Consider the following 14,350-nt stretch of genomic DNA (forward strand, 5'->3'; position numbering starts at 1 on the left):
CCTCTCAGCCTACTTGTGATCTCCGTCTGTCAAATAAATAAATAAAATCTTTAAAAAAAAAAAAAAAAAGATATACACCGAAATACTGGCAGGAGTCTCACTGGGCGGTGGGATTACAGGAGGTTAGTTGTTGTGTTTTTCTATGCTTTCCAATCTTGGTGTGAAACAAAGTTCGTAGCACCAGACAGATGTCCAGTAAACGTGAACCCCATTTCTACCCCATCTCCTCCTCTCTTTGAGAAGACAGGAATCCTTGATGTTCTGGATAATGAGGAAAACGAAAGGCCAGGGGCTTCCCAAAGGCCTCCCCCTGCTTGGGCAGGTGCACTGAAGCTTTGCTTCTGTGGGCCCACAGTCATGAACTCCACAATAGTTCACGTTCAGCTAGCACCTCTCCCAGGACAAGAGTCACCTTAGTAGATGGGCCGAAAGTAGCCCCTGGGACCCGAGGTGCTCTGCACAGGAACTCTGCTTGGGGCTGTGACTTAGTCCCCAGGGCAGTCTGTTTCTGGGGAGGTGCTGAGTTCCAAAGAGATGAGCTATTTTTGATGGAGGCATAAGCAACCTGTGCTGCTTCTGTACATCTAAGCCTCTGCATCCCCGGCCTCCACCCGTTCTCTCTGATTTTCAGTCAGGAGGCTGGAGCTCTGCTACCTCTGCCCGCGATTCAGAACCTGGGCACGGCGCTCTGCTTGGCTGAGGATCGGATTACACAGCATGAGAACAGCATGAAGACCCTGCTTCCTTACGGCAGCTAGTGTCTGTCCATGTTGGCTACCATGGCCATTGGTCCTTTTCCCCTCGGGTCCCAAGGCAAAAGTCAAGAGTGGGTGACAAAAGGGTGTTTATTTAAGCTTGATCTCTTGATAATGTCATACACGTAAAAATATATAATTTAAAGTCACGGAAACAATAATCAGCTTGGTGTTGCCTCCCTTCCGCCCGTTTGGCACAGCTTTTCCAACTGGCCTCCATGCCAGCTGCTCCCTTCAAAATCCTGGAGCGTGGGGGACAGGGGTCACTTCTTGGCAGCTTCCGCCTGTGCTGCCAAATCTGCCTCTTTCTGGGCAGCCAGGAATTCGGCTCGCTCCTTCTGGAAAGCTGCCAGCTCTTCTGAACTGAGGCTGAAAAACAGGTGCAGAAAAACAGAGTGAGTGACCAGTCACTCCTGGGGAGCTCACAGGGCCCACGCCCCTGTCTCAGAGCCCCTTCTCCCTCCCTGAACTCCCCACCCTCCACAGCTTCGCCATCCTACCCCCACCCCTACCTTATATTCCCTTCGTAAAGTCCCACCAGTCCTTTGAGGCCCCTGCCATACTCCAGTCCAGATTAACTGCCCCCCTTCCTCTGGCCCCCAAACACTCTGTACAAAGAAGTCATCAGGCTGTGCACCGGTGCCCACCAAAAGCGGGGGTCAAACTGACTCACCTCTGCACTCCTAGTAAAAGCAAAGATTTGCAAAAAGTCAAGTCTATCCCTATACCGTGCTTAACCCCCACTTCCCTCGGGGAAACAACCGTAGGCCTCAGCATGGGATGTGACGTCAGCAGCAAGAGGCCCATGAAGGACCAAGTGCTGCCCCTGCTGTTGTCTGAGTCAGATGCCCTCCTAGCCAACTCACTTCAAAGAAATAATCCCTGAGGTCATCCCAAGAGGGGGCCCCCTGTTGGCCTTGGGATCAGTTTTGAACTTGAGACAATTAGAAACAGCTTCCGGCCTTCCCAACTGGTCCTTCTGCCTCACCTCTCTTCCCATTCCCCACTCTGCTTCCAGCACCACACGCCAGAGCAGACGGCACTTCTTTGCTTACTTTGTCACCTTCTGTCCTTCACAGGGAACCTTCCACGGCCTGGAATGCTTACCCCAGTCCTTGACCTCCTTTTCCAAGTCTCTGCTTAGATGTCACCTCCTCTCTGCAGTCCTCACTGACACGCCAGGCCAAATCAGGAACTCTATTCTCTGTTCTCCAGACACCTGCATTTCCTTTTGTCAACACGGACTATTCAGCAGCCTAATGCTCCACTTAGCATCTGCCTCCAGCCTTGAACTCGGAGCTCCGTAGGAGTGGGGCCGAGCATGGCTACCTCGTTCCTAGCTGTACCCAATGTCCAGAACAACGTCTAACCCATAACAAGTATTTAATATTCTTATTCCAAACGAATGAATAAGGCTCCCCATTCGCAAGAATCCAAGGTCCTTGACTCAGAAGCTGACCCTCCCACTGTAATAGGAGCTTTGCCTCAGAGTCAAGAACTTTCCAAGCCCTCCCCTCACCCTGCACCTTCCCGAGACACTCACTCCTTGACCACACGAATGCCCAGGGAACGGGCAGAGCCAATGATGGAGCGAACCACAGAAGACAGGGGCACATCCTGCAGGGCGAAGGCCTCGTCCTGAGCTTTAACTCGGGCGATCTCGTACACATGCTTCAAGGTCACCAGGCCTGCCACTTCCTTCCCTGGGAGGAAGAAACAAGTCGGCCTTCAGTGTCCCTGCTTCCTCCTAGAGCCCCCCAGAACCCCAGGTGCCCACCCTGACCCTTACCTGTCTGCCGGGCCCCCTTCTCAATCCCAGCAGCTGCTTTCAGGAAGTAGGAAACAGTGGGTTGTCCAATTTTGATTTCAAATGTCCTGTCAGGCTTAATAGGAAAGAAAATACATGAGAATATCTCCTGTCTCCCTTAACCCCTGCTGCCTCAGCCCAGAGAACCTCTAACTTCTGTCCCCTCTTCCCTTGACTCATCTTCCAAAGGTGTCCATCTAAGAGACCATGAAACCACAGCGAAAATAAATCTGTAGCTAACAGCTTAGTCACCTCTAGTCCAGGCCCAACTCTGCTCTAGAAGCCCCAGTGAAATGGAGAGGCAAAGGGAGGAACTGCAATATGGCAAGATGGGTTCAGAGAAGATACCGCCTCGGGGCGCCTGGGTGGCTCAGTAGGCTAAAGCCTCTGCCTTCGGCTCAGGTCATGATCCCAGGGTGCTGGGATCGCTTCCCTTCCTCTCTCTCTCTACCTGCCTCTCTGCCTACTTGTGATCTCTGTCTGTCAAATAAATTAAAATCTTAAAAAAAAAAAAAGAAAAGATACCGCCTCGTCTCCACCCTGTAAATGGGGAAAGTGGGAGTCCCTAATGGGAAGAGCCTCTCCCAAAGTTAGAAGCAGAGCAGCAACCCCAGGGGACCAGTTCCTCAGGAACTAAGAAGACTAAAGGCAAAGAAAAAGAAACAGGAGCACTAGGCGATGGGGATTGAGGAGTGCACTCGTGGCAACGAGCACGGGGCAGGTGATGCAGGGAACTGATGAATCCCTACACTGGACACCCAGAACGAAGATAACACTGCATACTGACTGGGACTAAACTAAAAACTTAAAGCCAAACAGGATCAGAGTCCCGACCGCGCACCTTCACAAAAATCTTGGTAGGCAAAGGAATGCCTTCTCTGATGTCCTTTGTCTTCTCGTTGAACTCCTTGCAGAACTGGTTGATGGAAACACCTCTCTGGGTGGGAAGCACGGGCGTTAGTGCGGCGAGGACATCCAGGAGAGTGTTCCGTCCGCTTCCCCCTTCGTCTTGACCCCCGGACGTCCCCGCACGCCTTCCGCTACCCAGACTCAACTGACCCTCCACGCGCGATGATCTGCACGCATCAGCCCCTCTCCTCCCAACAGCCCGCTGAGGAAGGACCGAGGAAGCTCGAAGAGGTTACGGAACGAACGCCAAGGCAAAAAGCGTGTGGGCAGCAGAGCCGAGCTTTAAGCCGAAGCCTCCCTGCCGTCAGAGTCCGCACCGTCCACCGCGTACTAGCTCCCACCCCACGGCGCCTCCCGCTCCCAGTTCCAGCCGCGGGTGCACCTGACCCAGGATGGGGCCTAGTGGGGGCCCGGGCATGGCCTGGCCTGCCCGCACGATGGTCCGGATTACGCCGCCGGCCTCGGGCTTCCTGAGGGCCCGAGTGGCCCGACTCAGCTTCGACATGACGCGAGGATCCTGGCCCTTAGATCACCTCAGGGAGACAGCAAGAGCGACGGCTTCGGGCGCCGCCATCCTGGGTCAGAGGTCAAGGGTCCTCGAATTAGGTTTGGGCAGGTAAGGCCAATAAAAAGGAGCGTTATTTCAGCCCTTCTCTACTCCAACCGGTAAGACAAGGAGAGCAATATGAAGGGGAAAAACCTTTTAACTCGCGAAACGGAGATAGGGGAAGGCGCAATGGTTCAGATACACACATTCCTCCTGCAGCACACATAGGCAATACCTCGGGCGGCTAAACTGGAGGCGGAGGAGGACCTAATGCTCGCACAGCATTGTGGGCATGGTAGTTTTGACCGCTTCTGCGACTCTTGCACGTTGCTACGCTCTGGCGCGCCATCTGCTGGATGTGATTATAATCCTTGGATTTGAAAGGAACACAGATCACCTTCTCCCGCGTGAGAAGATCTTTTTTCTTTCCTCGCCTGTTTCCTCGCTGGTTGTTGAAAGGCACGATGGTTAAGAGTACACACCCAGGAAGCAACTACCTTGCTGGCTGTGAACTTGTTCAAGTTACTTAAGTTCAGTTTCCTCCCCGTGTTCAGTGAGGATTATAATATGTAGACATAGCTTTAGGGATTGTAGTGAGGTTTGAGTTACCAAAGTGTTACAGCAATGCCTGGCACCTAGTAAGCATGTGCTATGAACTCTACGATGAGGACAAAACCTTCACAGGGCTGTTGTGAGTGAGTGAGTGATGTCTGATACACCATGCCTGGTAAAATAAGATAATAAAATAAAAATAAGGGAGCGTTTTACTATGTCATTTGATTTTTTATTTTTTTAGCAGTTGCTACATTCCAGGCACAATGCTGAGCACTTTAAGGGCATTATTATCTCATTTAAAGGTAAATTCTTTTATTTTACCCCTTAAAAAATGAGAATGTTGAAGCACAAAAAAGTAAAAAACACTTATCATGTGTGTGAAAGGCTGGGAAATAAATATTGGTATTATCTGATTCTAGACCTTGTGCCATATACCATGACTCTGTATTGCCTCATCTAGTAAAAGGAGATAATCTGTGTTAAACCACACTGTAAACTGTGAGATTTTTTTTATTGTGGATTTTTTCTGGACTCCCGCTAATTAAATGTGATTGTTCCTGCTTCTGAAGTTTATCAAGGTCTTTCTATAATGCTCTACCTCCTTAGCCTCAGCAAGAATCTGCAATCAAGCTGGCTCCTTGATCTTAGTAGTTGTAAAACTCTGGGCAAAATAATTAACTTCCCTGTGCTTTGGTTTACTGACTAGTAACACGGGGCTAATAATAGCACCAACCTCCCAGGAAATTAGTGAATTTAGTTGAAGTGCTTAGAAGAGAGTCCGGTCCAGAACAAGCCCAGCTAGATATGATTTATCTCTGGGCACCCCACACCGCCCAGCCTTTATTTACAAATTTATTTACAAATAAAGACATAAATCCTTCCTAAATGGAGGAATCAGGAAGCAGATGGGCATGGCAGGTGCTCAGGGAGCCAAGAAAGCTGCTTGGGACAAAGTGGGTTCTGTTGCCAATTTCCACTTTTTGTCGATGGAAAGATAGTTTTGATTATTCCAGCTCTTACAGATTTTAAGGAAGGAACGCCCTATTCTAGCTTTGGGAACGTGTGAGGTCAGAGTGTTCAGAGGTGAAAATGGCAGTGCGACAGGCGAGTGTGGGTCGGATCATACAAGTCTTGTCAGTCCTGCTAAGGCTGTGGCTTGCAGCAGAAATCACTGGAGAGAGTTAAGTAGTTGCATTTTGAAAGGTGACCTTAGCTTGGGTAGGTAGAGGGATTGGAGGAGGGCAAGGCTGGATGTAGGAAGACCCATCAGGCCAGGGCAGGAAGACAGTGGAAAGATGTTAGTGGCTTGGGACCAATTCAAGAGATACTTAGAAGGTAGAAATATACTTTAGTCAAGAAATGCTTGTGCAATAGGTACTGTGTCAGTCTTTATGAATAGTAACTCATGTATACTTCATTATAATACTATGAAGTATAAGTGCTATTATTATTCTCCACTTTAAAACTAGAAAACTGAAGCCCAGAGAGGTCAAGTCACTTGTCCAAATTTATGCTACTAGAAAGTGGCAGAGTCAGAATTTGAACCCAGACCTCTGGTTCTAGTGCACTGGACCACTCTCTAGGCTGCCTTGTCAATCAACAGAACTTAGTGCTTGGTGGGTGATTTGTTGGGGAGAGGGAGAGAGGAATCCAGGATGATACTCCAGATTCTGGCATGGAGAGTTTGGGCAAATGAATGATAAGGTCTTTCACTCTCAGTGTTGGAACACGGGAGCTGTAGGTGTGGGTGGAAGATGGTGAGGTGCGTTAGGAAGTATAATATAAGCCTAGACAGCTGGTTTCTCTTTTTTGTAATGTCAGTGCCTGGCTTAAGCTTTCGTTATGGAGGCATCCTCTTGAAGGAGACATTCATGTCAGAGATGGCTATCTAAACACATTGCCAGCCACAAGTCTAGATATAAAGACTCAGGTCAAGTCCCCTCTCTCCCTGAGGCTCCTTTGTTTTAGAGATCTTGGTAACTGAGCATTCGAACTGCTTGATTTTAGTCTTTGCGTGCTTTGAATTCCAGCTCTTCTGTTTTAAACTCGCCAGTAAATAGTGTGTCTGTGAAATTTTAGGCTCCCACCCTGGACCCCAATAAAAGCAGAACTCAAGATGGTCCCCTTTCTCTCTCTCCTTCTGAGAACTGGTTGTGTGGCCCCAGGTGTGCCATGCAATTTCCAGGACCTGTGAGTAATAACCTTTTTTATTTTTTTAAATTTTTTTGTAATAACCCGCCCCCACCCCCGCCAAGTTCCCTGATGGTATTCCTGAAGGCATCGTCCATTCAAAATACAAACCATATGGTGGGAGGCAGCTGGGGGGGCTCAGTCGGTTAAATGCCCAACTCTTGATTTCAGTTCAGGTCATGATTTCAGTGTCCTGAGATTGAGCCCCACTTTGGGCTCCACACTGGACATGGAGCCTGCTTAGAATTTTCTCTCTCGGGGCACCTGGGTGGCTCAGTCATTAAGCATCTGCCTCCAGCTCAGGTCATGATCCCAGGGTCCGGGGATGAACCCCACGTCATGCTCCCTGCTCTGTGTGAAGCCTGCTTCTCCCTCTCCCACTCCCCCTGCTTGTGTTCTCACTGTCTGTCTCTCTCTCTCTCTGTGTCAACTAAATAACCAGATAAAATCTTTTTTAAAAAGTTTTTGTGAGAAAAAAAAAGAATTCTCTCTCCCTCTCCCTCTGCTCCTCCCCCCCACCCCGCCACTCTCTCTAAACAACAACAATGACCAAACAAACAAACAGAAAACACCAGGTCTGTCCAGCCGCAACACTGGTTGTCAGGAGCTGGGACTGGCACACAACAGGGTTGCGTGTGTGGCATGTGGGCCCCTCAGCCACAGGGCCTGGTCTGGGAGAGATGCCTGAGCTGCACACAGAAATGCTGGCATCTGTAGCATAGGGACTGATAGTCCCTGGGGCCAGGGCCAGGACTGAGCTCACCCAAGGAGGAAAGAAGAGAAGCCAGCATTTAAAAAGGGGAAAGAAGAGAAGAGAGAGCAAGCAAAGGAAACCAAGAAGGAGCAGCCACAGAGTCAGAAGGCCAGGAGATGGGGTATCGGAAGCTGCAGGAGAGCAGTCTGAGAAAAAGAAGTGAAGAAATAGAAATCAAGCTAACACTGAGCCTGCGCCCAGCAGAAAATGAAAACGCCGGGACAATACATTATAAGTCGGGGTTTTATACTGTGACTCCACCGTACCTGGCATAGAAGGATTCGCTGGGCTGTGAGGAAGAAGAGAAAAGAGGGGTGTGGTGTGACAGGGAGACTTAGGAGGTCCCAGCTGCAAAGCTTGAAGCCAGCTCTCCAGGTGGGTAGTGGACCCCAGAAAAGCGGTTTAGGCCAGGAGTCAGTGGGTGGCTAATCCCCTTCTGCAAGGAGGCACAAGACTTTAGAGAGGGAACAGCTGTGTAGTCACAAAGGCATGCTTGGCAGGAATGCCTGTGCCCCGGCGCAGCAGAAAGGCTCCTGTGCTTTGAGGTGTAATGGGGAGAGAGCAGAGAAGCCACCAGCCATGGAGACTAAGGTTGCCTGGACAGAGGCCTTCTTAGGGTGGAGGTCCTGTCCAGCCATCTCATCAGGGACCCATGTGTACAGACAGCATTGGGTGCCAGTTGTGTCCTCCTGGGCTAAAGGGAAGGAACTCCAAATTTCCACCAAGAGAAACAGATGAGGTTGAGTCAGAAAAAAGCAAATTCTGTGTCTTATGTGCAGGAAGTATGACCTAAGATCTGTACCTGCCATGCAAACAATATTCAGCCCTGTTCTTGGTACCCTGGGAGCCCCCTGGAGCAGCACAGAAGTGCAGGCAGAGAAGGGGGAGGCAGAGGGAGAAGGAGTAAGCTGAGCCGCCTTCCACTTTCGATTGCAGATATGGAGAGTTAAGGACCCAGAACTGCCCACATGCAGTTCACCCCTCTCCCTTAGCCCCCATGTTCAATCTGTCCTGAATCCCACCCACTTATGTCAGCACTGATCCCACCAATTCTGCCATCTCCTCTGTGACTGCCAGAGATTAGGGCTGGCATCCCAAACACACACTTCTCCCTAGCTCCGTGACTTGAGGCGAATCCTTGCAGCTGTCTGGGCTTCAGTTTTCTTAACTGCGAAATAAGAATTTAAAAGCACCTACCATACAGGACTGTTGAGAGAATTTAACATGATTCCATAGACAGGGTACTTAGCTCAGGGATGGCTCAAGGCATCGGGTAAGTACTCTATGAAAGCTAACTACTAGTATTGTCATTTGGGTACTCAGGGCAGCCCCTACTATGGCCTCTCTGCCTCCACTCTTGCCCCCCGCCCCAAGTCTATCCTTTCCAAGTCAGCCAGTGTCAGGCCCCATCTAAAACTTGTCAGTGACACCTACAGCTTCTTTCCCCAGGTGTGGGTCTTGATCCATTTGAAAGGCTTGTTAAGTTCAGCTTTCTGGGATCTCCCTCCAGGGTCCCAGGGGATCCTGCTGGGACTCAACACTCTTCAAACTAAAGTCTACACTTCATAGCCCCTGCCACCTTCTCCAACCTCATACTCTGTACTTCACCGACCAATCAACCAGAGTGTACACTCCCTTGTTGCCCTATACCCCCCATTTGTAGATGTATAGACCTGGAAATTCTTTCTTCCTTTTTCTCCTGACTCCCTCTGCCTCCCTACCCCTCAGGAAGGTGTTTCTTATGGGCCAAATTCTCTCCTTTCCAAAGTAATATCTTGAAGCTTTAACCCCCAGTACCTAAGAATGTGACTGTGTTTGGAGATGGGTCTTTAAGAGGTAGGAGTCACCCAGGTGGCTCAGTTGGTTAAGTGTGTCTGCCTTTGGCTCAGGTCCTGATCCCGGGGATCCTGGGATAGAGCCCTCGTCCCTGCTCAGCAGGGAGTCTCCTTCTACCCCTCCTCTGCCCCTCCCCAAGCTTGTGCTCCCTCTCTTGCCCACTCTCTCTGTCTCAGATTAATAAATAAAATCTTTAAAATAAAATAAAACAGAACAAAAAAGTAGGTGAGTTAAAATGAGGCAGTTAGGTTGGGTCCTAACAATCTGACTGATGTCCTTATAAGAGGAGATCAAGACACAGACATGCACAGAGGAAAGACCACGTGAGGACACAGCAGGAGGGTGGTCATCTGTAAACCAAGAAGAGAAGCCTCAAAAGAAACCAGACCTGCTGACACCTTGATCTCAGACAAGACTTTTTATTTATTTAATTATTTAATTATTTAATTATTTTAAATATTTTGTTTATTTATTTGACACAGAGAGAGAGATCACAAGTAGGCAGAAAGGCAGGCAGAGAGAGAAGTGGAAGCAGGCTCCCTGCTGAGCAGAGAGCCCCATGTGGGACTCGATCCCAGGACCCTGGGATCATGACCTGAGCCAAAGGCAGAGGCCATCCAGGCACCCACAGATAAGACTTTTTAAAAAACTAGCATTGTGGACTATCAGTGGACTATCAAATTGATTTCAAATAACATTTTTAACAACATAGAATGGAACAGAATAGAACACAACCAAGTACATCACATGGAGAGAAGATACGTATTGTCTCGTCACACCAGTATTTGGTGTGCCTGTGTGTCTATGGGACCATAATAAAAATGTCTTTCTTACTAATGCTCATGGGCAAAAAAAAAAAAAAAAAGAAAAGAAAAAGAAAGCCCCTGTAGTTTCAGCTGGAACAAGTCCCTGCCTGTTCAAATTGCAGAGTGTGAGAGTTTGGTTGAACCAAATCTTCTTACTTTAAACACTTCTATTTTAAAATATCATAAACAAACAAATAGCCTACACAACATAAATGTACAGCTTGATTATTACAAAACAAGTACCCAGGTGAGTACCACTCAGTCAAGAAACTGAACAGCACCAGGGACAGCTCCCTGAAGCCGTGCGGCCCCCACCCCCACCCCTCTTGCGGAAGCTCCTTCCCAATTGTGACCACCTTCCTGATTTTTACACTATTGACTTCCTTGACTTTATTTCTTTTTTTTATTTTTTAATTTTTTAAAAAGATTTTATTTATTCATTTGCCAGGCAGAGATCACAAGTAGGCAGAGAGGCAGGCAGAGAGAGAAGGGGAAGCAGGCTCCCTGCTGAGCAGAGAGCCGGATTCGCTGGATCCCAGGACCCTGGGATCATGGCCTGAGCCTGAGCCAAAGGCAGAACCTTTAACCCGCTGAGCCACCCAGGCGCCCCAAATTTCTTGATTTCTAACGTTCTATTTCTCTTGGTATTCACCTAGGAGTGGAATTGCTGGCTCATGTGGTAACTCTATGTTTAACTGCTTGAGGCACTGCTGGTCTGTTTTCCTAACCAGCTGCATCATTTTACACTCCTGTGAGCAGTGTGTGAGGTACCAAATTCCCCACATCCGGACAACGTCTGCCTGCTTTTGTCCCAGTCCATGGGTCATCCTTTCCTGTTTTTTTGCATGAATTTTATTTTTTGTTGTTGTTGGAAACTGAAGATTTTAATTCCTATATTGTAGCAACTCAGTGCTGGTCTACCCTCTCCGAGGCTTGTTATGGTTATTTGTCTGTTTAGTGTCTGACTGGGTTATTTTATTTTATTTTATTTCTTAAGATTTTATTTATTTATTTGACACAGAGAGAGAGAGAGATCACAAGTAAGCAGAGAGGCAGGCGGGGTGGGCGGGGGGAAGCAGGCCCCCTGCTGAGCAGAGAGCCTAATGCTGGGCTTGATCCCAGGACCCTGAGACCATGACCTGAGCTGAAGGCAGAGGCTTAACCCACTGAGCCACCGAGGCGCCCCTGGCTGGGTTATTTTACAATTTTTTTTTTTTTAATTTGACAGAGAGACCACAAGTAGGCAGAGAGGCAGGCAGAGGCGGGGGTGGGGGGTATGCAGTCTCCCTGCAGAGCAGAGATCCTGATGTGGGGCTCGATCCCAGGACCCCAGGATCATGACCTGAGCGGAAGGCAGAGCCTTTAACCCACTGAGCCATCCAAGCGCCCCTGGCTGGGTCATTTTAGTGAAGTCTCTCTCCCCCTAACTCCCCCACTTCCCAGTCTAAATATAAAGCCTGCCTTGATCCTGAGGAAGTGCAGCCTTGGGTGTGCCCACAGTCACCCTGGGATGACCGTGGTCTGGGCAGCGCTCTCCTTGACTGACTCTTTCCCTGGCCACACCCAGCGGTTAAACTCCACTCAATGCTAGCCAAGTCTTCTATTGTTTTCAACAATGTCCTGGGACATAAATTTCTCCATAAACTGATCCAATCAAATTTGGTCTCTTTAAAGGGATAGGATTTGGATCCCCGAATCGACCCGAGGGTTCATTCTTTTCCCCAGCCCCCATTCTCACGTACAAGGGTCTCAGAGGTACAGCCCACCATCTTAGCCCTTCCTTCTCTCCAGATCTCTTAGCCCAGAGAGTTCCTTGTTGTTGGTTTTTCTCCAACATCTTTTCTGAAGTATATACACAAATTTTCTTCCAAACTTAATGCCAGCCCCTTGTCTTCAGACACTTGGACCCAAGAATTAAAGAAATAGAGAACAATAGTGCAAATTTGTATCCCATGATAGGCAGGCACTACTATTATTCCCATTTTATAAATAAGGAACATGAGGTCTGGAGAGATTAAGAAGCTGGAGTTCTTTTTGTTTAAATATTTTTAAAATTTATTTGACAGACTGAGATCACAAGCAGGCAGAGGGGCAGGCAGAGAGAGAGAGGAGGAAGCAGGCTCCCCACGGAGCAGAGAGCCCGATATGGGCCTCGATCCCAGGACCCTGGGATCATGACCTGAGCTGAAGGCAGAGGCTTTAACCCACTGAGCTGCCCAGGTGCCCCAGAAGCTGGAGTTCTTAAGACAGAGCCAGAAGTCAAAGCTGGAACTTGGGCACTTGTGTCTGTTGGTGTCTCCCTTCCTCTCTCCCACCTGGACAATGCTGGGACCAGGCTCACTCCAGGCTTCAGGAGGCCTTTTGTGGTCTGGCCGTGCTCACCACACGGCTCTGTTCCCGGTGCACTGTACCACCAGAGAAATCTCTGCCTCCTGCAGTGCCCTGGAATCTCTCTCTGTCCTTCCTGCCTACAGTCTGCTGTCAGATGGTAGCCCTGGGGCTCAGCTGTGTGCTTGCAGGAGTGTGTGACCTGGGGCAAGTATCTCTTCCCCGGTTCCCCGAGCCTCAGTTTCCTCATCTGTAAACTGGAGATTCTGATAGTTATTGAGCACATGTTTACTGAGGGCCTGTTCTGGCAGGCAATGTGCTGGAAGCTGGGAATGCGAAGAGGAGTGAGACTGTCCCACTGTCCCCGTGTCCCATGGTGGCTGTACGTACGTGGCATGGAGGTGGGCACAGAGCAGGCATTCAGGGATGGCAGCTCTCCTGTGATGCAGGATTTGTAAGATCTGCTGCTGACAGCCCAGCAGTCTGGCCTCCTCAGTGGTGGCCTCTCAGGGAGCCTCTCTTTGATTAATGAGTGTCTTTGTCCCTAAAGGACGTGCTGCTAGCTGCCTTCTTGTTTCATCTGGCTGCTGGGCCCCCCAAACAGTTGGCAAAGCAGTTGGCATCATGGACTATTTTTAGGTGGGGGAGTTAGTGGGGTGTGTGGATGTGGTGGGGCCCAGGGGGGTCCAGGAGACAGTTGCTTCACAAGCAACAAGATGGGGGGAGACGAGGAAGAATGCTCTCTTTCAGGAATGTATGGACAAACTTTCACTTCTCCTTCATGACTGGAGCCAAAGGACACCTCCTCTGTACAGCCTTCCTTGATTTCCTCAATAAATACTCCAGAGAGTATTTAAGGGTCTACCCTGTGGGCTTCCCCCAGCTCTTGGTTATAATGTGAGAAATAATGTGCTGTAGGTATCTTATCTGATGCATTTCTGGGTCTCTCCTGCTCAGTACCTCTGAACCCCATCCTGCCATTCCTCATCATAACAAGGTATGGAAGTTAAGAGGCCAGATTTTGGAGTCACACAGCTGAGATCTACTCCTGTTCCTTTTCTAGCAAGATAACCACGTTCCAAGTTAAGTTTGTACAATTCTGTTTCCTCATCTGTAAAATGGGGGATTATCATGCCTGCCTCCCAGAAATTAAGTCTTACTGCGCTAAAATCACAGAACATGGCACCTGGCATAGACTGAGAGATCTCTTGCAGGACCGGAAGGAGCTGCGTGCTCCCCAAGGTCTCCATCCTCTTTTTGGCTTCTCCGGTAGTGTGTGTGTGCTATAGGGAAGGAGGGAGGTGTTCCCGGACACCCCGGGTCCAGAGGTCACCCCGCGAGAAAGTGACTGAGCTAGGCTGAAGACAGGTCTTCAAGTGAGTCAATAGCAGCATTCTTCCTCGTCCTTCCTGCTAACGGACAACCCCCTCCTCCGATTCCTCTAGTATTTTCCTCCTCTCCTTCAGCCCTCGCTTCTCTCCTCTAATTCCACGGGTTCCCATTGGGGAGGCGGGGTCTTGGGCAGGAGGTGGAGAGTCCCGCAGCCAAAGGTGGGAAGAGGGGCCTCGCGCCCAGGGCGAAGTCTCCGGCTTGAGGGGTGTGTGTGGGGGGGTGCCCGTGTCTCTGGGAGAACCCGTAAGTCCCCAGAAATGAGGGCGGGGTCTGGGGAGCCAGAACCCGGGGATGGATCTCAAAGATACCGGGGAGTCCCCGAACCAGTGAAGACTGGCTAGGGAGTTCCTGACTCAGAGTGGTGGGCCGGGCTTCCCAGAGCCTGGGGCGGGGTGAGGGAGGGGGCGTGGTCTCCCTAGAGGGGCGGGGCTCTGTAGACCAGCGTTAAGCTTCGCCGCAGGGGGCGGGGTC

General features: G+C 49.7%; 1 protein-coding gene across 1 annotated transcript; it reads right to left on the reverse strand.

The window, feature by feature from the left end:
• Window positions 1–826: 826 nt before the first annotated feature.
• MRPL11 (mitochondrial ribosomal protein L11) lies at window positions 827–4,079 on the reverse strand. Its single transcript, XM_032359218.1, has 5 exons — window positions 3,854–4,079; window positions 3,404–3,499; window positions 2,545–2,638; window positions 2,299–2,458; window positions 827–1,124 (listed from the first exon to the last, which is right to left on the reverse strand). The coding sequence occupies exons 1-5, from the start codon at window positions 3,974–3,976 to the stop codon at window positions 1,019–1,021; spliced, it is 579 nt and encodes a 192-aa protein (XP_032215109.1). The 5' UTR covers window positions 3,977–4,079; the 3' UTR covers window positions 827–1,018.
• Window positions 4,080–14,350: the final 10,271 nt, after the last annotated feature.

The sequence above is a fragment of the Mustela erminea genome, chromosome 9, assembly GCF_009829155.1.
Source record: "Mustela erminea isolate mMusErm1 chromosome 9, mMusErm1.Pri, whole genome shotgun sequence".
Lineage (NCBI taxonomy): Eukaryota > Metazoa > Chordata > Mammalia > Carnivora > Mustelidae > Mustela > Mustela erminea.